This window comes from Bufo gargarizans, chromosome 2 (assembly GCF_014858855.1).
Source record: "Bufo gargarizans isolate SCDJY-AF-19 chromosome 2, ASM1485885v1, whole genome shotgun sequence".
NCBI lineage: Eukaryota > Metazoa > Chordata > Amphibia > Anura > Bufonidae > Bufo > Bufo gargarizans.
In genome coordinates this window covers 296,770,292-296,795,198 of record NC_058081.1, presented here as the reverse complement: position 1 = coordinate 296,795,198, position 24,907 = coordinate 296,770,292, and the positions used below count along the sequence as shown (strand labels likewise).

General features: G+C 42.8%; 1 protein-coding gene across 7 annotated transcripts in view; it reads left to right on the top strand.

Annotated features, from left to right (window-relative positions):
- Nucleotides 1–24,907, top strand: part of NAV3 (neuron navigator 3) — a 542,271-nt gene that overhangs the window by 422,421 nt on the left and 94,943 nt on the right. For all 7 annotated transcript variants that reach the window (XM_044280408.1, XM_044280405.1, XM_044280407.1 and 4 more), the window contains 3 exons: nt 15,815–15,947; nt 18,537–18,783; nt 21,804–22,494. In XM_044280408.1, coding sequence (XP_044136343.1) covers nt 15,815–15,947; nt 18,537–18,783; nt 21,804–22,494 — 1,071 coding nt within the window. The remainder of the gene's footprint in view (nt 1–15,814; nt 15,948–18,536; nt 18,784–21,803; nt 22,495–24,907) is intronic.

Genomic DNA, 24,907 nt, shown 5'->3' with positions numbered 1-24,907 from the left:
GGTGAAGTAAAACTTATAATACGTTTACTAATGATAGGTGAAGTAAAACTTATAATACGTTTACTAATGGGTAAAATAAAAACTATAAAAAAAGGTCCGGAAGATAGATAGCTTAATAAGGATTCAAGATTGCGCTATGGCTATGTATTGCAGTATTTATGCAGCCAATAAATGTGTGGGGGGAGGAGACTCGAGCATCGCACTCGAGCACATGCAGTGTTCGGCCAAACACCACGATGTGCCGAGCATGGCGATGCTTGAGTCAAAATGGTGTTCGGCCGAGCATGCTTGCTCAACACTAGTGACTACCATTTTACAAAATTTTCTTTTTCAGTGATTAGATCCTTAAGTTTATTCCCAAAGCATCCTCATCCCACTAGAAGCCACCAAACAATTCCCTACTGCCCATTGGACTTCCAATATGCAGCATAGCCAGTACATAGATGAATTATAGCCTATCCATAGGATCTCTCATCAAAGGGGTTTTCAGAGATTCCAATATTGATGGCCTATCCTCAGGATAGGGTCCAACTCCCAGGAAACCCTCCGATCAGCTGTTTGAGCAGGCTGCAGTGCTCTGGTGTTCACAGGAGCCTCCTTGCAGCTTACTAAACACAATTCTGTCTATTGGCTAGAAGCCATCTTTGGTATTGCAGCTCAGCCCAATTCACTTGAATGGGGCTGAGTTGCTTCTAGGCCACATGTCCAATGAATGTGACATCACTAGTCTAGGAAGAGGCTAGGGTGCTCACCGGAGCGTCACAACCTCTTTAAACAGCTGGTCGGCGAGGGTGCCGGGAGTCAGATCCCAGCAGATCTGATATTGATGATGTATCCTGATAATGATGTATCCTGAGGAGAGTCCATCAGTATCACAATTTTGGAAAACCTGTTTTATTTCTGCAGATGGCAACACCCAGCAGTGAATTACATGGCCCTTGAGTTATTTATGCTACAAGTAACCCATCAGTTTTTATTAATGGCAGCAGAATGTACAATACAAGTAAGATGGGCATGTATTTTATGTACTCCTTCTCTAATACCATTGAATAAGGCAAACAAATGTCACTTTTCTATATCGGCAATGTGTTCCAATAGCCTCCTTATAATACAGGCAGGCAATAAGGCTCCATTCACACATCCGTAATAATGAGTCCGCATCTGTTCCGCAAAATTCGGAACGGGTGCGGATTTGCATTTCTGCAGCTGTCCGCATCTGCATTTCTGGAACGCGCCGCCGATCTTCCGGTCCCCGGCTCTGGAAAAAAATAGATCATGTCCTATTCTTGCCGCAATTTCTATGGGTGTGCCAACCGGGTGTATTGCAATGCACTACGGACGTGTGAATGGACCCTAATGTACCATATTTTTCAGACTAGAAGCACAGTTTTAGACAACAGAAAATTGGAAAAATAATAATATTTTCTACTGGTTTAATGAAGTGGAGGGGTCAAGGTCACTTTGGGGTTTATTGTAGATCAGGTTAATACAGGGTAGCCCACGAAAAAGTAGCCCGCCTCCAATATCTCCAAATCAAACTACCTAATAGTAAATAATAGCAACCAATCTGAGCTCAGCTTTCAGTTCCTACAGGGCTCTGGAAAAATAAAAGCTGAGCTCTTATTGGTTGCTATGGACAACTAAGATAGATTTACTTGATTTAGTTTGATTTGGAGATATTGGAGGCGGTCTACTTTTTTGTGCTCCACCCTGTAGTTTGGGTCAGTTCCTGTTAACCTTAGTGTGTTATCTGCTGACCATTGTAACAAACGGCAATAGTGCATGTGTTCACCTCATAACATGAACCTATCCAAGTAAACGAGTCTCCTGTCATTGTTCCAAAGTGTCCCAGCATGCCTGTTCTGCTACATAATTATTTTTTTTTAGGTTTTTTTTTTTTTTAGTTTTTTTTTTTTTCTTCGTGATGATGACATTACACAGATATGCACACAGATCTACAGCACATTATACAACCTAACCATGCTGCCACTATACCTCTATGACCAGCTTTACCCTCACCTACTGTATCCTTCCACCATCCCTTGTAAATTGTAAGCCCTCGCGAACAGGGTCCTCTATCCTTCTGTACCAGTTTGTAACTCGTCTGGTTCATGCTTAGTGAAATTGTTTCATATTATGTATTTATATCCCTTTTATATGTACAGCACCATGGAATTAATGACTTTAGAAAATAATATATATATATATATATATATATTTGTGTGAGGCACTTACGGTAGTACAGTGAAGAACCTAGGAAATCAGGGAATAAGCGTAGTCGGTTGTGGTGTGCCGAAACCGAGGATGAGGTAGGCCTGAGAAAGAAGAGGGCCCACCCAAGGAAAGAGATGTGGAAGAAATGAGTTTGTTAAATGAGTGGAGTGGTGGGAGGGTCAAAGTTCAGACCTCGGACGGTGCAGGAGTCAGGTAGAGGGGTGCCCTAAATAGGCTGGAGGCGGACCTCAGCCCCTCCCACAAATCCAGGCCAAAGCCTTCACACTTGTGTGAGGCACTTACGGTAGTACAGTGAAGAACCTAGGAAATCAGGGAATAAGCGTAGTCGGTTGTGGTGTGCCGAAACCGAGGATGAGGTAGGCCTGAGAAAGAAGAGGGCAAAAATGAGATAAACCGTTTATTGTATTCGATATACAGGAAAACTCAACCCGACATGTTTTGGAAAGCATTCCTTAACTCCCGTGTTGGATTGGGGATGTAACGTGCGAAAGCGGACGACTTCCAGCGCCCCAATCTCTTAATGACATGAGCCGGGATGTTGGCACTGGAGGCCGTGGACGCGGCCCCGATCCGAAAGGAGTGCCCAGAGTAGTTGGATGCGTTGAGGCCTAGTTGAGTGAGGGATGACCTGACATAGGTCATGAAGGTGGTGGTGGTGAGTACAGACCCACGCAGTTGAAGTAGTGGCTGACAGGGTAGGAACTTGTGATGCTGTTTGTATGCGTCCAGAACCCCGACTGGGCACCATCTGTTCTGCGTAGGGTAGTATGGAATGTTCACGGGTGAGAGCTGACTGCTTTTGGAGTGAGGTAAGGTTAGGATATAATGATCCCCGTGTTTCGTCAAGTGGGAGGCTAGCAGACAATGTGTAGTTTGGGTCGCCGAGGTCGTGGTGAATTCCCCGGGCCTCAGGAATCCGTAGAAGGCCAGGTACATCGCTGTTTTGATGATGGAGTTGGTATCAGCTTCAAAAGGACTGGAGTCTAATAAGTCGGATAGTGCTTTGAAAATGTGACTGTTAATGGGCAGTCTCTGTGTCGGCCGTGCGGGTTCTGTCTTCTGAATGCCCTTGAGTATGGTTTTGATCTGGTGTGAGGCCATGAAACTGATGTTGTTGGGGTGTATGATTAGCATGTGATGTTGGATACCGGTGAGATAGAGCTTGATGGTGTTGTATGACAGTTTGAGCTTGAGGTGGCAAAAAGAAGCAAATCCTAGCAGGGAAGTCATGACAAATGGGTGCGTGATGCTGTGTTCCAACAGGAATTTGTTAAACAGTGCGAATGCTCTGTTGTATGACCTGCGTGTGTTGTCTGATAGTGCAGAGTGGGATAATGACTGGCTATGGCGCATGATGACATCTAATCCAGAATGAGCTGGTGAAATGACGGGGTGATGGAGGCCGTGGGTGACGCTGACGGGAGAGCCTGATGAAACGCCTGAAATTGGAAACGAGACAGATTGTCAGCTGCCGTATTGCACCTTCCCGGGACGTGGAAGCAGTGTATGAAGAAATTGTTGCAAGCTGCCAACCAAGTAAGCTTGCGCAGGAACCTCATGATTGTGAGGGATTTGGACCGACCCTTGTTAATGATCTGGCAGGTCGCCTGGTTGTCTGAGTAGCATCGGACCGACCTGTTTGCCCATGAATGACCCCACGCCACGGCGGCCGCCACGATAGGGTAGATCTCGAACAGAGCCGAGGTAGTGGAGAATCCTTCCAAACCCTGGACCGCAGGAGGCCAGCTACCCCACAGCCAATCGTTCCCACAAATGGCCGCGAAGCCTGTGGTGGATGCCGCATCCGACCAGACAGATGGGGAAGAGTCCGATAGCTGAGGGAGGAACATGCTCCTGCCGTTCCAGGCGGACAGAAATCTCCTCCACATACCCAGATCTGCAGTGGCGTGGGCATCCAGGGGCAGCCTGTGAGAGTCGTGAAGAAAAAGGGGGAAAAGGTGCAGAAGCCGTGAAATGAACGAGCGACCCTGGGGAATGATGCGCATGGCAAAGTTCAGGGACCCCAATAGGGACTGTAACTCCTTGCGGTTGCAGTTGCCGAGTTGAAGGTAATTGTCTATGTGGTTGAGAATAACCTGGATCTTCCCGAGTGGCAAACTGGCTTGCATGGAGGCCGAATCCAACTGAATGCCCAAGAAGGTGATGAATGTGTCCGGCCCTTCTGTTTTCTTGGAGGAGATGGGTACCCCAAGTTCCCCGAACAGCTTGATGGTGGCCCTGAGGCTGGCGGGAGGGGAGCTGTTTTCCTCCACGAGTAGAAAGTCATCAAGGTAATGCAAGACCATCGGGCATCTTGCTACGTTCAAGAGCAACCAGCATAGTGCCTCCGCGAATGTGTCAAAAATGGCCGGGCTACTCTTGGATCCGAAGGTCAACCGGGAGAAAAAATAATAGTTTCCGGACCACTTGATGCCATGAAGGTGCCACAGTGACGGGTGGATTGGTAGCAATTTGAACGCATTGGCGATGTCGGTTTTGCTGAGCCATGCTCCGACCCCTGCTTGCTTGATGGCGGTGATGGCGTGATCTATGGTGGTGTATTGGAGTGAGAATTCTTCCGATGGAATGAGGGAGTTTAGACTGGGGTCGGCTGAACCGTGTGGTGCCGATAAATCGATGATTAGCCTCTGCTTCTGGGAAGACTTCCCGGTGACGATGCCAATGGGATTGGTGCGCCATGTGGTGAATGGGGGTGTCTTGAATGGTCCTAGCACGAAGCCCTCTGCGACTTCCAGGGCTATGAGGGCGTCAATTGCGGTGGGGTTGCCTTGGGCGGATAGGAGATTTGGACATTCCAGGGTACCTGTCGGCATGTGCAGGATGCCCGTGTGGAAGCCTTCGGTCAGACCTGACACCAGGAAATCCGTGAGATGTCTGGATGGGTGCTGAGACATGAATGCTGTAAAAACCGGCATATTTATGGTCGATAGATACTGTTTGGAAAACATTTTATTTGGACACATTGATTTAGCATGTGCCCGGAAACAATTGGTACAAATGTGCAACAACTTACACCCGCTGTAATTGCAGGATCCCATATTGAAATTGTTGCAGATCTGGGACTTGCCCAGAAACTTGATTGGCCGCCCCAGCTTGTCCCGGGTTGATTTCTCCGTGACCCCGGAGGGGCCGGCCGTTTGAGAGGGGGCTTGTCTGTCCGCCGCATTCGGACAGAAATTGGTGGTGTGGGCCGTGGAGGAGCAGTGCACGCAAGCTGGCGTCCTCAGGCCTGCGAAGTGTCGGCAAAAAATGACGGTGTCGATTCTGGCCCAGTTGGAGCGGACTCCGTACTGGGAGAAAGCCCCCGCCACTTTTGCCGAAAAAGATCTATGGTAGTCATAGAATGCCGACCCTCCATATTTGTTGCCCAGGTCCACCAGCTTGTGCATGTAGAGGTCGAGCTCCTCCCTTCTGTTGGGGTAGACCGTGCAGATGACCTCCCTGTAGATGCCGAAAGCCAACACAAATTCTGGAATAGACAATTTCCTATTGAGGCGGGCATCCCTAGCTTTGACCACAACCGAGACATCGTCGTAGGCATACGTTTTGTTCTCGACAATGTCTTGAGAGGCAATTAGGAGGGAGGCCAGGTTCACATCCTTACCTTCCAGAATGTCCCTTTTCAAGTGCTCCGGTATCATGTGCGCCGGGCTGACTTCTTGGTCATCTGGGTTGATGGATGGCACGGCCACTGGCAACCCGGCTGGTGCCGGTGGCGCCGCCGGTGGTGGCACTGCCAAGGAGAGGGATGTGGTGACCGACTCCAGCTTCTCTAACCTGTCGTTGACCCTGGACATGGACGTCATCAAAGAGGCCAGCATGGCGTGTATGTCCCCCGTGCTGGACTGGCTGGGTCCTTCCCCTGCCTCCGCGTTACTGGCTGACGTGCGCAGTAGACGGAAAAGCTCCGCTTTCCTTGCCGTGGCGGGGAAGGGAATCTGCCGTCTCCTCAATTCTGTCGTGATACGCGGAACTGTCCAGGATCTGATGGCTGCTGGGCTGGAAAGATCGTCTCCCTGGGCTAAGGTGATGGATCTGGCCGGAGTGCCAGGAAGGGAAAAGTTCTCACTTCCTTCCAGAGACATGCTAAAACAGAATAGTTTGTTAGTGTGGGGAAACACAGGATCGTGCTGGCAAGCTAGCTATGCCGGATGGCGAAATAATTAAGCCTAAGATGGTGACAGATGAGGCCCTGCTACTTGCCGAGCGGCTTGAGAGGCACTATCTATGAGTTGGCGCGAGGGGTTGATGAGGCCACTGACGTGGTGGCAGGAGTGTGAGGCCTCTCGGTGACTTGTAAGACAGGACTAGGGAAAGGGAGTGACAGGTGAGGCCCTCTCTATGCAACAGCGAGGCGGCTTACTAACGAGTGGCGCGATGGGTGGCTGCCTCCGAGCGTGTGAGGCGGGGTGTTGGCCTCGCGGACCACTGACTGATGGCGGAGCCAAGAGGGGGATACTCTAGTGGGATTCCGATACCCCTAATGCCAGCACGCTGACCCTAACGGGATGGAGTGAAATGTAGGAAAAATAGACGATTGAGCAGGTGTACGTACCTGGTAGCCAGAAAAAAATCACAGGATACGTGCAGCGTAAATAAGAATGAGCTTGACCGCCTAAAAGAGGGGTAGACAGAAGTGTTATGACGAGAGTTTGACAGCGGTCTGGACGTTAGCATGACCTGAGAGGATTGCGCCGTGAGTTGCCATGGTGACCCGGTATGGTGGATGTGGTGTGAAATGTAGAAAAGAAGCCGGGGGTAGTTTGACTGTGATGATTCCTTTTATTTATTTTCCATATGGCGGGTTTTTTTTTTTTTTTTATGGCGGGTTTAAAAATTGTGATGATTCCTTTTATTTGTTTTCCATATTGGGTTTTTTTTTTTTTTTTTTTCCCTGTGGCGGGGTTTTGTTTTCCCATATGGCGGTTTTTTTTTTTTTTTTCAAGTGGCGTTTTTTTTTTTTTTTTTTTTTTTCATGTGGCGGGTTTTTTTTTTTTTTTTTTATGTGGCGGGTTTTCTGTTTTCCATATGGGGTTTTTTTTTTTTTTTTTTTTGTTATGTGGCGGGTTTCTGTTTTCCCATATGGCGAGTTTATATATTGGTTTTGTTTTTGTTTTCCTCTATTTTCCCATGCGGGTGTTCTGGTGCTTTGTGTGAACGTTTGAGGTTTGAGGATGTGGCGCCCCCCTCCTGAAGGTGCTGGCTGATGGAGGGGAGCGGTAGCCGAATCTTGAGGTGCCTGGTGCAGGGGTGTATGTGCGGCACCCCTCGGCTCCCCCTCCCCCCCGCACAGCGCACGTGCGCGGCATCCGGCCGGCCGCCGGTCACTGCGCATGCGCCGCGGCCGCGCACGCGCCGCGCCCCCGCCGCGCATGCGCAAACCGGGCGTCGGGACGCGGCGGACGCCATTGGCAGCGCGGCAGGAGGACGGAGATGCGGGGAAGAGAGGAACCGCGGCGCTGGTGTGGTGTGTGGAGGGGGAGCATGGAGCGGTCGGGTTGCGGTGAGCCACTGGTGACTGTGGGAGGGCGGGCGTGCCGCTGAGCTGGGCGAGGGGAGCGACTTATCCAGCAAAAGTAACAGAATGGTCCCCGCAAGTGACAGCATGATACATGTACATATTTGTGTGTGAGGGGAAGGAAAGTGTGGGATGATGGTGAGGAGGGGAACGGCGTTGGAGGCTGCCATGGGAGCCCGGTACAACGTGTTTTGGCAGCGCTGGGAGTGGGGATGTGGTGTGGTGACCGTGTGCATGCATGATCGGAAAACGTAGCAAACATGAAACCGTGACTGGAGTGAAACTGTGACATGGTTTGACAATGAAAAGGTGAAATGAACGAGCTGGCACAGGGGCAGCCGTGAGGCCCTGTGCTGTACCGTATGACAAGACTCACAGTTTAACGGGCAAAACGGGACCCGCAAGGAACCAGGTGAAGTCGGACGGATGGAACCGGAAAGCTCCAAATCCTGGACCCGCAAGCAATGAACCTCAGAAGAAAAACAGCAACTCGTAAGCAACTTCTCAGTTAACTCCACAAGTAACTCTCTCTCTCTCTCTCTCAAAGTTCAGACCTCGGACGGTGCAGGAGTCAGGTAGAGGGGTGCCCTAAATAGGCTGGAGGCGGACCTCAGCCCCTCCCACAAATCCAGGCCAAAGCCTTCACACACATATATATATACCCTCAACAAGGGGTGTGGTTAGTGGCAATAATCATTCTAATATCAGGACACATAAAACTGCCCTAAGTCATGGTGGGACAGCAGTGATAAGTGATGGGACAACCCGGGAAGTAGGATTTAAACATGGAGGATAAAATAAATGAGGTAAATTTGAAGAAGAAAAAAAAAAACTGTCCAAGAAACAATTGAAGTTAGAATCATTGATAAAAATGCATGGCATAACCCCTTTAAGGAAGCAGTCAGGGAGGTCTTGCACTGCTGGACCACCCTGACTGCAGACTATAAAACACAAGCACTTTTTAGCAAGATTTTTTCATGCGTCTTATAGTCCAAAAATACGCAATTGTTTTATCCCATATTCATGTTATGTTTTTTTGAAGGCTGTCAGTCTTAGCCAGGATAATAATGCTTTATCACAGCTTGGCTAGGAATACATTGCTTACTTATACTGTTTTTTTTTTTTTTTTTTTTTTTTTATGTTTTGGAAAGCAAAGCAAACTTAATTTGTTCAATATGTTTTCAATGGGGTCTAGGCGGTTTATCATACAACCAGTAGCTTTCGAGGTCAGTCAGTGAGATTATTCTTAGTTATCGGGTTCTCATTGAAATAGTATCTGGGCTTTTATGGTTTATCATAAGATTCGTAGGAGTTTATTTACCAAGCCTGATTGATGGACCTATGGCATGTACTCTACCATTAGACTCTGTAAAGATTTGAGGGGGCCTCTAATAGACAATGGATTTTGTGTCATGGACCAGCTTCATATTTCTAACTTTCTTAACAATCATTTCAAGCCCATAATCATTAGAGACAAGTAACAATTCCTTCAGCTCTATTTATTCTTAATTTAAGCTGCAATGGGACAGAGCCAGACCACAATAAAGGATTTCCCAACATCCCAATCTAATGATCTCCAATATCTGGCCCTTTCCCACACATGAGTATTTATGTTTGATGTGATGTCCAAGGTTTTAGTGGTTTCCATTTTTTGTGTGATTATATATCTTAAATGACTTGGTTGCATACAATGTGTGTGGTGGTGATATGTTTGGATAGAGTCAGTGTTTCATCTACAAAATCAAAAGGAGAATTTATAGTGGGATGACCAAATAAACAAATATGAAATGTTCTGGACTGGAACCATGCACTTTTTTCCTCCTGAAAATATTTAAAGGTCTACTAATTTAACTTACTCAATGCTTTACTTGACTGATATCTTTAAAGTATCAATCCAGAATATAGAAAAAAGAGGATGCATTGGAAAAACTTGTAACTGTCTACAGCAGCGTTAAAAGGGTTGGCCACATGTTCCAAATGTGAGATGAGCTGCAATAATCTCTTGTTTAGTTCATTACTCTCTCCTGAACTCTAGCCCTCTATATGACGACTGATGAACGGGCATTTAACCAACCCCGTTCATCGTCAGCCTCCATTGAATAAATATCACTGCCAAGCACTGTTCATGCTCTACACTCCAATGCCTTGTATAATGTTATTCAGTAGAAGCTGTCGATGGACAGATCTGGTCACATGCCCCTCCTTAAGTGGTCATATTGAGCACCAGTATGCTCCCTTGTTAGTGCTTACATAGGAGCATACTGTCCATACTGTAAACCTGTAATAATTATATACTAGCAAGTGGTTTATTGTGCTGTTTCCAGCACATTTGGAAATGTACTGTTAAAGTGGCCAAACAGTGCTTTAACATAATTAAAAAACAAATGGCAAGAAGCATGTAAAAAAACAAAACAAAAAACAAACCCTAACCTTTTATGAGATTTTTAAGATCATGGGATGGGGGAGGGGACATCCTCTACATCTAGACGAAAGAAGGTTTCTACACAAACATAGAAGAAGATTCTTTACCGTAAAAACAGTGAGGCTATGGAACTCTCTGCCTAAAGAAGTGGTGATGGTGAACTAAATGAGTTCAAGAGGGGCCTGGATGTAATTCTAGAGTGTAAAAATACTACACTTTATAGATACTACAATTCTGTAGAAGGGTTGTTGATCCAGGGAGTTATTCTGATTGACTGATTGAAGTCGAGAAGGATTTTTTTTTCCCCCTAAAATAAGAAAAATTGGCTTCTACCTCATGTTTTTTTTTGCCTTCCACTGGATCAACTTGAGGGTTAACAGGCTTAACTGGATGGACGTATATCTATTTTCATCCTTTTTAAACTGTTACTGTGCTTTAAGACAGCCTCTATTCTAGCGCCACGGCTCTCAGCCGTCCCAACGGGAATAAAGTGACAGGGACCAGTTCTTGGTCACAAGACCACTGCAGCCATTCACTGGCCTCAGTTGTCACGTGCACAACAATGGAATAGCATCTCACTGCTGTTTTTGTTTTTATTTTATAAAGCACTCACTGCTGGCTGTGTTTCCTGCTTTAATTTTGAAAGATAACCACTTTATTCCGAGAGTAAAAGCAAGAACATTTTGAGACTAGCCAGAGTGGCTAGGGATTTTTATTGCACGGATTATGAACCAGAACTTAGTGTGGCAATAAAAATTGATCACTGGGTTGGGGGTTTGGTCTAGTGTCCGTTGTTTCCCTAGCCCCAAGGAAACAGAAGAAACTCTACGGATTGTATTTTGGTCTGTTTTTACTTCTTTTTATTTATGTAATTTTTTTTTCATTTTTACTATACTTTTTAGATTAAAGCTTAAACCGTTAACAAGTTTAATCTTTTGTATGTGCTAAGGAATCCATAGCCTTTCTTAGAGTTCAATTAAGGCTATATGAACATGAGTGTATGTATTTTGTGGTCTGCAATGCATGGATACAGGCTGTGTGCATGCTGCACTTTCTGTGGGCCCCATTGTCAAAATGCAACAGACAAGAATAGGACCTGTTCTATAATTTGCAGCACAGCCGCATGGAGGTGGACAGCACATGAAAAAAAAGAATGAATAGGTCCACGTGTGATCTTAAAAAAAAAAAAGTGGATTGGACATGGAGCGAAAATACAGTCGTGTGTATGAGGCCTAACCCTTTGACTGCAGGAGAGCAGGGGGTTGGTGCTAGGTATCTATCTGCCCAGAATTTGGTAGGTGGTGGCACCAGCAAAGTATGTAACTGAGATGCGTATGAACTGTGTTGGAGAGTGATTTATCTGGAAAATATATAGTTATATAGACAGCAAAACCAAGTAAAGCATGATCCTCTCACCTCTGATGTTGGTTGCTGTAATTCATAGCACTGAGCATGCTTAAAAACTGTGAATGGAACTGTACTACTGTACTCTTGCTGACTCCTTTAATAGAGAACAGACAGATGGATGGAAGTCTGTATGAAAGGTTAGTTAAACATGATCTCTATATCTGAAGAACAGCTGTAAACACATTTGTTTCTTCTACCTATCAGCTAGCAAATGGGAGTGAGTGGTTTGTGGCTGATCTTAGGTTTTGTACACAGATACAAGATGTAAAATGTATATGTACATCTGTACACTGTAAGTGCCAAGTAAATATTTATGAACGCTATGAGTTGACTATTTACATTGTATCTCTGTCATCCTGAAGTATACTAAGATGCAAATAAGTGGATTACAGTGTTTGGCTGTAATTCAGAAATATGTGTAATGTTTATCTATTTTTCAAAAGAAATAAAACAACCCTATTAATAGAAATTTAAGGCAATGCCTAGAATACATTCACTACTCCACTGGTTGTCATAGGAAGCAATCAACAAAATGGATATTTCAACATAACAACTAAGGGTACTTCTACACCTGTGTTGTTGGATTCCGGCAGGATAGCATTTGTAGATGGATCCGGATGTGGATCTGTCTCCGAGATGCATTGCAATACCGGATCCGTCTCTCTGGTGGCATCCGGACTAACGGATCCTGTATTTATTTTATTCACATTTTTAAAGTTCCTTGCATGCGCAGACCGGGAAACCGGATCCGTTTTTCATGAACACCTGGTGCCGGATTCTGCATTAATGCATTTCATTGGAAAATAATGCCGGATCCGGTATTCCGGCAAATGTTTCGAATTTTGGACATAGAAAATACCGCATGCTGCGGTATTTTCTCCTGCCAAATACTGTAAGAGTGAATAAACTGAAGACATCCTGATGCATACTGGATGGATTGCTCTCCATTCAGAATGCATTAGGATAAAACTGATCAGTTTTTTTCTTGTATTGAGCTCCTGTGATGGAACTCAATACCGGAAAAGAATAACGCTAGTGTGAAAGTGCCCTTAGATAAGCCACTGTACTCTATTTGTACAGTTGTGCTGGCGGAATATGGCAGATTTTCTGCCTGATGCAACAAATGGCCAAGTGATACAAATTATCCTTTTCATTAGATTTTTTTTTCAGCAGAGAAACAGAATAGATTTATGCTCCTCATGATGCATGCAGCTAAGGATACTTTCACATATAATATAATATATATATATATATATATATATATACTATATATAATAATATGTCTTTAATGCTATTGGTTACTTAGCAGTGTCACTTAAAGTGATATTCCAGTTACATCATGTTATCCCCTATCCACAGGATAGAGGATAAAAAATAGATTGGCCAGGGTCTGATCACTGGAACCCCCACCTATCACAAGTAAAGGGGCCCCATAACCCCCGGGAACCCCCAAAATGAATGGAGTGCACTGCCATTTATTTATCTCTATAGGAGTGCTAGGAGTAGCCAAGCTCTTGTACTCGGATATCTCCAGCAGTTCCATAGAGATGAACGGAGTGGCAATTTGCATGCTCGTCCTGTCTCTCCATTCATTCTAGTAGATATAGGTCCCCTGTTCTAGTGACTGGTTGGACCCCTACAGATATTAATACTTATCCACTATCTTGAGGCTTTCAAGACACCCCAGTTTAATAAAGCTTTCAGGCAGTATTCTTTCACTGTGACACTACAGTACATAAAATAAGATTAAAAAAAGCACAAAGACTCATGACTCACTGGTGCAGTGTTGCTGGAGCGGAAGGAAAATTATCAGGTAATTTTTTTTTTGTTTTTTATTCCATCCCAGCACTAACAATATTTCCACTGTGTATGTTAAACAGTGACACAAAAGTTACATCTGAAAAAAGACTATGAAATATCAGTACCTGTAATACCGTGCATCGGCAGTATACCACAATAGCACGATCCACAGACTAACACACTAATATAGTTGTCTCCAGAGACTTCTATAGGAAAATACTACTCTGCATTGGAGAATGGAGATGAGCGAATGGAATCCAACAAAGTGGAATTCAATCCGAATTTCTGGATAAATTTGATTCGCTGTGAAGCCGAAATACCTTGTGCTTCGTGCTACCGAATCGATTTAACCTGAAATAGTGTAAAAAAACAAAAAAATCATACTTACCTTCTCTATTTGCTCGTGATGGGCCGGCCGCCGACATCTTGATTGCTGAAATCCCGTGCATGGTGAAGTATGACGTCACCAGGTCGGCGTGACATTGTCTCGGGGCACTTGAGATTTGGTGAAGATCTTAAAGCAAGATGGCGGCGGTTGGCCCGTCACGAGCAAATGGAGGAGGTAAGTATGATTTTATTTTGTTTTTTTACACCGTATAATTTTTAAACTGTATTATTACTCTCAGATGCCGTGATCATGTATGAATGTGGCATCTGAGGAGTACAATGATGGTGAGCGGCGCTGTTGCAACTCCCTGTAATTGCACCCACTACTGACAAAAAATGCACTTCGTGACCATAAAGCCGAATCGAATTTACCAAAACTTTGTTCATCACTACTCTGCATATTCATAATAAATTTAGCATTATCAATAATGAGTCATTTAAATGTAGGCAATTTTGAAAGCCATATATTTCAGATGGCATGACATTGGATAATTGGTTCGCACCCCGGGGTACTCTACTGTCTCTAACCTACTACATACAAACAATTGGCTTCCTGTGGAATTGGCCCTGTGTTAGTATATACCGTACTCAGGTGTAAGATAAGTTCAGGTAGTGGTTACTATTTATCCTGTGTATGTGTATATATGTGCATATGCCTACATGTGTCAGACCTATCTAGACCTTGGTGAGCTGGTGAGGTGACCAAGGACCGGATAGGTCTGAAACATATGTAGGCATCTCTTAGTGATGATGATATGAAGTATTATGGTAGTACAAAGTGACACTTTGCTGTAATACAGAACTAACTGCTTGTGCTTAATATACAGCTGGGAGGACAGCAGTTATGCTAGGACCAGACAGGTCCAAATCATGTAGGCATATGGATCATTCAGCTGTGACCACCTACATGATGTTTTAGGCCTCAGGCACACTAGTGGGCACTCAGTAGGGTCATTACATGTGGCAATAATCGAAAACAAATGGTTCATTGCCAACTCGTTGAGCTGCATTTCAAGCCAGCAGTCACTCCCTTTATATGTTTGTCGGCAGCACATCCGTGTGTGAACAAGGCGATGTACTGACAACAGGCATGATTTTATGTGCCACATAAATGAAGTATCGACCTAAAAACAAGCATAGAAACCTTTATGGGCATCATGTGCTCTTCCATGAGCTTAGCCCTTGGCGGGGATCATTTGGGTGCAAGCAATTGTAAACTGTCAAGAAAAAGGAGAAAATGATTATAAATGCACAATATCGTGTAATAGTTTGGACTCTAGAGCATATTTAGGAAGTGACCTGTCCCTAGACAGGTAAGTTATCATTCTCACTACTGCTTACTTTTACCTACGTGTGAGTGATGGATCTATTTCATCATCAGCTCTCTAATTTGTCAGTAAGATGAATGCTCTCTCATTTCAGGAGACCTGGGCAACAAAACAAATGGTAGCTGTACATAGTCAAAGGATTTGATGAATGTGGGCAATTTAGAAATGTTCTTTGAAGTGATAAGGTTTTTATTCTGTATTTCCAACTTGTATGTAAGAATTAGTGTATCAAGGGTACTGCTGCCGAGGAACGTACCGCCTGAGGTTGAATTAAGACTTCCATAGTCAAAAACCTTTTTATCACACAAGCTCTATTGTTTTGTGGGCAATCTACACTGCGGCAAGCATTTTCGGAGCATATTTCATGGTATGCCTGATTGTAATTTCACAGCTGGTAAAGCACCGCGGAACATGTCTTCCAAGGACATCTAATGTGTGGTTGCCAAGGAATACAAATGGGTGCAAATTTTGCAGCACGGGGCAGATTTTCAAGTGTATTCTTTGTATGCCTATGCTCCATTATGTAATTGCTATCCAGTTCCTTTATGTGTAGTGACATAGACGAGACATGGCAGGTGACACTTATTTTACATTGTTAGTGTTTATTTATTGGTGATGATGTGATGGAGTACTGTGATAACACAAAGTGACGGCTTTACTGTAATACCGCACTAACTGCTCATGCTTCCTTTGTAGCTGGGATGACAGCAGTTCTGCTAGCAGCGGCCTTAGTGACACACTTGATAACCTCAGCACTGATGACCTGAATACATCCTCTATTGGTTCCTATTCCAATGCGGTTTCCCCTCGGAAAGCGAATCATACTTCGGTAAGTGCTCCTAATGATACTCCGGTAAGTGGTGGCCCCTAGCTCATTATACTTGGTCATACTCTGGGTTTTATTAAAGTGTAAGTTTACAATTTATTGCATATGGATTGCAAAGAACCACTAAACCCGAAAATTAAAGTGATGCTATATGAAGCATGAAGGTAAAACGCATGTTTTTACTATTACTCTGACATTTCATCACAAGTCTGTAACCCCTTCCTAATGCAGTGATAATTTTTTTTTTTTGTTCTATTTTTAACTCCTTGTCTTCCCGGAGCCATAACTCTTATTTTTCTATTTGCATAGTTGTATGAGGGCTTGGCACTATTAATTATTGCATATGATGTAGTAAGAAGCTGGAAATTTTTTTTTTTAATGTTGTGGAATTAGGAAATAAACTCAATTCCGCCTTAGCTTTATGGGTTTAATTTTTTTTCTGTGTTCCCTTTGTGGTAAAACTGTCATTTTATCATCATTCTGCAGGTCAGTACGATCACGGCGATACCACAATTATTTATTGAAGTTTTTCTCTTGGGTTTTAATACTTAATAAAAACTTTTAAAAAATATTTATTTATTTGCATTACTATATTATGACTCCCATAGCTTTTAAATATTTATAGTCTACAGAGCTGTGTGAGGGCTGATTTTTTATGGGGTGACCTTTAGTTTTTATTGATACCATTTTGGGGTGTCTATGATTTTTGATCAGCAAATTGGCTACTTAGATTTTTTTTCCATTAGCAGTTTACCATAGGGCATAAATACTTTTATATTTTAATAGTACAGATATTTTGAAATGCGACAATGTCAATTATGTTTTTTTATTATTATTTATCTTTATTTTTAAAATGGGGATATTGGTGATTTTTTTTATCTTTTTAAAAAAAATATTTTTAAAACGCTTTTAAAACTCTTTTAAAACTTATTTTTTGTCTCCCTATTTGACTTTATATCCAATCTTCTGATCACTTCTCCCATAGACTGCAATGATTTACCATTGTAGCCTATGAGAGAATGACTACATTCCTATCAATCCAGGGCTTAATAGAAACTTTGCTATGACAGACATTGGAGCCTTCAAAAGGCCCGAGGCTGCCATAGCAACCTAACAGTTCTTGCAATCTCATCACAGAGAGAGTCATTAGGTCAACTGGATTTCAACTGACCATGGCATCTGAGGGGTTAAAAGTCTGTGATCATTGTTATCACCAATGCCGATCATGAACTAGAGTGTCTGATTTATAAGACAGCAGACGCTCGGCGACTGTGGCGCCCACTCAGCTCTTAAATGGGCTCCATTTTGAAACACCCAACATCTATGGTGGATCTTGCGAAGGGGTTAAAAAGTAACGTTAAGTAGAAATCTGGATGGTGTATAAGAGTATATTTATACCTGGGTGTTGTCTACATCGATAAATAAGAAACAAAAATAAATAAGGGTTCCAAAATGCATCCTCCATCTATAACTTTCCATTTAAAATTTATAATGGTCTTCAATATTGAAATCATATGCTGAATGAGAAAAATATATAAACAATAAATTTTACCAACCAGGATTGGTCTTACCAAGTGGACATTGGTATTATTCTTTCTTGTATGGAGAGCAGATCATAGTTCAGGGCCCCCAGTATGAGTGTCCCAAGTTGTTAAGAGACATGTAGGTGACTGGCCCTTTATAAGGGGGGTAGAGCCCTATTAGTCCCTGCCTAGCATATACAGAGCACCCACCCTTATAAGGGCGACTCCATCAGAAACTTGCCCCTGAGACGGCTGTATCCCTAGCAGTATTCCTTACTTACTATTGTCCCGGGACATTGACTGGAAACAGTGACATCTATTGGCCATATAGATTCAGGATATCCTTGAGCAAAAGTCACATTACTATTTCTAGCCACCGTGCACACACAGAGTACCATGCACAAAACCGTTTTAGACAGAGAAGCTGCATGCCGAGGCCACGTATCCATTAACATAGTTTTTTTTTCAGTAATTAAAGGCATTGTGCCATGAACTACTTTCACTCAAGTTTATTTTCATCAGGTACTTTAGCTCCAATTCCAACTTGGATTGTTTTGTTTTCTCTCTTATCTCCCATGCTTGAATCCTACTTCCTGGTTTGTCATGTGACTGCTGTGAGATGTGCCCTGACATTAGCAGATATCTATCTATCTATCTATCTATCTATCTATCTATCTATCTATCAATTATCTCTCTGTCCATCCATCCACCCATCTATAAGTGACACTGTAACTGACATGTAACTGACACTGCACATAGAGGAGTGGTTATTGAAGGGAAGGAAAAGAAGTGCCGTAAGTATGTGCGTCATGTATTACAAAGCTCCATTACAGGACGTAATCTACAGCAACTGAAATTGAAACTGATTTGCCACAGGGAGCAATGGGAGGCTAATAACTTTAGAATAAGGCAGTTTTGATAAATGGTGGTATTTGGGGAAAGTGATATAACAGCGATATCTGTTGAGAGGGATACATTTATATTAGTAGTACAACCCCTTTAACTACTCATAAATGAGATACAAGTCAATATAGGTACACTTACTATAGATATGTTGTATATTACACAGCTAAAGACAGAAGCTGAGAAGACTTGGTGCAATGATGAGCTGAAGAAACAAGATGATGAATATGACATCAGTATAGAGAGTGGCAAATGGAAAGGACTTTCATCTGGGCTGTCTGATGACTCCGAAAAAGGAGGACAGAAGTCTTTATCCATCTCTCAAACTGGGTCATGGAGGCGAGGAATGACTGCCCAAATAGGAACTACATCATCCAGGCACAAATCTGGAAGCAGCTCCTTAAAAACGCCAGGTATGAAAAATTTGTAATTTGTGATTTTCCTACTATTTTATATTTTTCCTTTCCAAAATATATTCCTTAGTTATATTTCAGATAGGCATTGTAAAACTTGTGTTCTGTCCATAAGGTCTGACAATTTTCCATTTAGTCTTTTTTGCCATATGAATGGCATCAACATCAGAACGCCCACCAGCATTTCCTAGCCACTGTCCATGAAAATCAGACTGCATATGGATGGTGTCCTTTTTTTACTAACCCATTGACTTGGGTTGACAAGTCTAGGGTGAAAATCAGAGCAAAATAGTGCATATGCAATTTTCTCTATATGGAGCAATGATCGTGTGAATTGGTGCATTGACATTAAAGTGTCATTGCTCAGTCTGTGTGTTGTTCTAATCTTCAAAATATTAAAACCGCACTGCTCTCCATTAGCTCCACTCAGACCACTTCAGCATGTTCCGACATTCATCAATACGCCAATTACAGTTTTCTTGCCACACACCTATTCGCCTCTCCTATATTGGTCAAGACCAGATAGGCAAAGATAGTGAAGCACCGCAATGAGTGTTAATCTCAAACCAGCGTTTATTATACTCACAAACTTGAGCGGAATACAGGCATATCAAACAATTTCACCTGTTTCCTTTCTATCACCTGACCTGGGTTTCACCTTCGCTTCATCAGGGGTGTATATCCCGCCCATCAAGATCGCGTTTTTTATATACAGGTTTGGCTCCTCCTTCCACCTACCTAACATCCTCTTAATTTGCTTATACATTAAAATAAATATTTCAAACCTAAAAATACATGATTAAGATTATAAAAAGCATACAAAAAATTCATAATTTTTACATCTAAAAGAATATTGCCAAACAAAATCTCATCCCCTCTTAACAATGACATCTCTTTCCATTTAATAATCACATGTCCATGTATGGCCTATTAGAAATCACTACCATGATCCATTCATAAAATCCCAGCTGCCCCTCCCGTAGATACCTATTCACACCATCCAGTCGATAACTACTATAAGGATTGTTTTTTTTTTTATATATATAATTCACATTCTATACTCCTTTTTCATAAAACATTATAATTTTACACACAGAAGACACACGGATATACAAACTAGCTCCTTCTCGGTAAAGAACAAGATGTTTATTTTTATACCAAACAGGGTTTCAAGTCAAATTCCACATTTTACCCAATTTGTAGATCCACTCTACCTCGCGGCGATTGATCTTAGCGATTGGATCCTCCCCCCGCTATTTGTTAGTCACTCGCTCAACTCCAACAAACTTTAACCCTGATGGGTTTGTATAAGTGTGTGTTTCTAGTCCCTTTTATATATTTCTGATGTGTTCCTGTATGCGAGTTTTAAATTTTCTCAGTGCCACATGGGCACTCCAGCATGTAAATGACCCCTATAATTTCACAGGATAATTCACCTTAAATCCTAAATGTACCCCTATTGCTTCTAGATACCACTTCAGTTATACTGCGCGTTCTATCTTTTTCTGACGGTTTTTGCATGGCATACAAAACCACACCATGTGAACACATGTTTTTTGCCACCTTTTTTTTTAAAGGCAGACAGCTCTGTACAAGCTGATCTTTCAAGGTGTGTCTTTGGGTGTCTTTCTAAATATAAAATCTGGGTGGGCTGAGATCACTTCCCCCAGCCCAAGATTCTTTTTCTAAGACCGACAAATTTATCTTTATAGCATTTTTGATTGAACCCACGTTGCAATTGAATTGGGCAATAAAGGAGAATTTATGATCTTTCTTACTTTGCTTTTTCTCTTCTCTACTGTATTCTTCCTCTTCTACCTCTATTTCTTTCCTACATTTCTCTAGATTTTTCTTTCTATATCCTTTTTCCCAGAAGCGCTTCTGGATCATATCACTCTGTTCCCTATAGGTTTCTATCTCTGTACAGCTTCGGTAGATTCTTTTGAACTGTCCCTTTGGGATATTTTCAATCCACGGACCATAATGGCAACGAGTAGTATCACCGTAGGTTTAAAGTATGTCTTGGTCTTTAATACACTATCCTCCACAAATACAGTGAGATCCAAAAAATGCATGCTGGATGATAAATTTGTGTATGCTTTTTATCCTCTTAATCATGTATTTTTAGGTTTTAAATATTTATTTTAATGTTTAAGCAAATTAAGAGGCTGTAAGGTAGGTTAAAGGAGGAGCTAATCCTGTGTATAAAAAACACGCCCTTGATGGGCGGGATATGCACCCTTGACGATGCGAAGGTGAAACCTGGGTCGGGTGATAGACAGGGAAACCGGTCAAATTTTTGATATGCCTGTATTCCTCTCAAGATTAACACTCATTGCGGTGCTTCACTATCTTTGCCTATCTGGTCTTAACCAATATAGGAGAGGCGAATAGATGTGTGGCAAGAAAACAGTAATTGGCATATTGATGAATGTCGGCACATGCTGAAGTGGCCTGAGTGGAGCTATTGGAGAGCAGCGCGGTTTCAATATTTTGAAGAGTTATACTAGGTGTGAACAAGACCAACCCCCACCCATAACCTGCAGCACTTATAGTAGGATTGACAATTCGGAATTTACTTTTTGATTTAATGTGTGTTGTTCTAAACTGAGACAGGACACGGAGGTAACAATCACTTGTCTAAATAGGTCTATTAGGTTGTTTTGGCAGAGGTACATTCTGCTGGCTTTCACAGTATTCGTCATTGCTGGTTACTGCTGTTCACCTCTGGACCCCATTGACTATAATAGGATCTCGCATGAATGCTGAGTTTCAGCTGGTCAAAAAACAGTGCTCCCCGATTTTTGCCCAGCCAAAACCTGGCACTCATGGGGAAACGATGATGCACAGTCCTATCCAGGTATGCTGGATATGATGAACTCCAGCTGGCTGTTTCTCTACTGGAGCAGCCTGCTGGATTTAAAAACATAGATATGACGGTAGCCTTATACTTTATTATACCATAAAAGCAAAGCCTTAATGTATATGTTTATTATGATTTCCCTTATCATTTGCAACAGGAAAAACAGATGATGTTAAAGCTTCTGAAAAAGTGAAAGCCCCACTTAAAGGTGGCCCATTGCAGCGCTCCCCCTCAGATGCAGGAAAAAGCAGTGGAGATGAAGGTAAAAAGCCACCTTCTGGAATTGCACGACCAACAGCCACTGGATCATTTGGCTTTAAGAAGACCGGGGTTGGTTCACCCACTGTATCTGGAAGTGGGGCTACTATTACAAGTGGATCTGCTACACTTGGAAAAATGCCCAAATCATCAGGAATTGGAGGAAAAGGTGCTGGTAGGAAGACAAGTCTCGATGGTTCACAAAATCAAGATGATGGCGTGTTGCTGTCCAACTCCAAGGCCACTCTGCAGTATCGCAGCTTACCTCGTCCTTCTAAGTCCAGTACTAGTAGTATTCCAGGACGGGGAGGACACAGGTCAAGTACAAGTAGCATTGATTCAAATGTCAGCAGCAAATCAGCTGGTGCAGCGGGCACAAAACTAAGAGAACCATCAAAAATCTCAGAGCGCTCCAGCCCTGTCAATATCAATCAGACAGACAAGGACAAAGAAAAGGTGTCAGACTCAGAAAGTGTCTCTTTGTCAAACTCTCCGAAATCAAGTCCGACATCAGCCAGTGCCTGCAGTACTCAAGGTCTGAGACAGCCAGGATCAAAATATCCTGATATTGCTTCTCCAACATTCCGAAGGTAAGACAATCTCTATTGTTGATATATATTTTCTGCGTCATCACAATGTGGCATGGGATATTTGAACAATTCACTGAAAGAAAGAAAATAATGGCACCACAGAGCTCATTCACCCTGTTACCATAAGGGAGCAGTATAAAAGAATGTCTCTCACCTTGAAAAGTTGGACTACCCAGGCGCAAAGCGTTGTCAACATCAAGGGCACAGACATTGTTCTTTGGCCTATTTCTTTACCAATTTTACGTAGCACTGAAGGCAAAGCTATGACATTGAGGCTCATGTAGAGTAGTGCGTGTAGTTTCTAAGGCACAGCAATAAAGTAAGTGGTGGTCATTTACTACGCTGGCGGACGATCCACCAAATTTATTAAGAGCTACATTCCTGTAATATAATTGTTGTGTTTAGGAGTTGGAGTAGATTTCTGGTTTAATTTATGCCATTTTTCTGGCACACATGTTAAATGAGTCAGGCTGTGGAGCTCCCACTAGCAATCCCCCTCCTCCCCACACATCCAACCTACTTTTTTAATAATTGGCAAAGGTGTCAGAAAAAGCTAAAAAGTCACAAATTTTGTGGCAAATCGGCACTTATGTCAAAATGTACGACTTTTCTATTCTCAAAAAACTGGCGTAGAACATTAGTACATGATCCTTCATCTTCGTCTGCCAAAGAAAAGTTTTGATAATTAGTTTCAGACAGATTGAGCAAAAATAGTGCCAGCGGCAATTTACTGTGGAAATTGCTGGGAAAAACAGGAGAGGGGATGAAGTTGAAGGATCTCATAACACTGGCGGGCTTGCTCTGATTGGTTCAAAGGTGGGCAGACAGTCTAATCATCCGATTAGGGGGCAGGTTTCTGGCAGGTGCTCAGAAGGAAGAAATGCTATTCTGTGTGCAGCTAACGATCTGAACAAATACGAACTAGCAATATAGGTGTGATAGGGAGTTTCTTCAATTTATCTTTTGTTTGTAATTGAGCATTCCAGAAAATTTCAATAACCCGTTGTATTACTTCAAGATACCATGCAGTAACAGCAAACATTTTACTGCAATAACTACATTAATATACCCGTTTTATTTAATGCATTGTATTACTTCAAGAAACTGTCTATTTACAGTAAACACATTTTACTACAATCCCTGCTTTATTATCATTGTAAATTATCAATACCAGTGTGCAGTGTGTTCGTGGAAGTGGAGGGACGTTAAATTGCTACTCTGTCGTAAAGTTACAGAAAAAAAAAAAACTTGCAATTTGGCTATTGTTTAATAATCTGTGTTCCAAACCTGTGACTTTACATTTATATAGGCCTCATAATAACATTTCTGTTAAACGAAAAAATGAAAGTCCCATGCCTCATCATTCAACAGTCAGAATGTGGGTAGTAGTTAAAACTGCAGAAGCAGTACCAGCTGTTTGGCCACTAGCTATAGTAGTAGTAGTTATAGTAGTAGTAGGCCACAGTTCTCCCTGGCTTCCAGTAGGCTCCACAATAATATTTAGGACAACAAAAGGTGACATTGTGGAGTGGATGGCTTACTCCTTCTCTCAGTCACAGGATGGTGTTGAGGTTACCTCTAAGTCTGACACTGTGCTTGAAGCTAGAGGTCACAGCATTCCTCCAGCTCCTCCTCCTTGCGATCCCAGAAAAGCTTTTCAGTTGCATCATCTCTGCCTTCATTGCCCCCTCCTAGTGGGGTACTTTTTTTCCTAAGCAGAGGTAACAAAATGCCATGCACTATGGAAGACACTGAAGAGAGTCTCCCTGTTGATGATTTGAGTGTGAACAGTCAGCGTTTAGACTGCCATGAGGAGGATGTTCAGGGGGAGGTGGGAAATTTCATAACTTTTTTAGTGGTATTAGTACTGGCATTTGTAGCCAAGATGGTGGTGGTGGTAGGGGTAGTGGTAGCCCTGGCAACAGTGGCACTTCAGACAAATGCAGAGCTAGAAATTGGGAGGGTTATAGGAGCCCACAATAACCCTCTGATAAAAGTATTGAGGAGGTTGATGATTATGACAATGATTGTGTGTTGGACAGGACCTTGAAGGCAGAATTGAGTTCTCAGTAGGAGGGGTGCTCAATAGAAGGGGGTGCACATCAGAGGAGGAGGGTGGTTGCCTTGGCAGCAATAAAGACTGGAGACAACATATGGCCAAAACCTCCAAAAGAACTGACAAGCTAAGATTAGTTTTTATTATGGTCAGATTGGTAACTGGTTATGCCAGTGATACTGTGGGCGAAGGCTCAAAACATGCAAGACCTGGTCCAAACTTGGCTGCTGCTAGCTCTGTGCGAGTATCTTCTGTATGGCATTTTTTCTCCACAAGGCTGGCACACAAAACCAAAATTGTGTGCAAGATCTGCAGGATTAAAATAAGCAGTGGGTGTTTAAACACAAATATAGGTAC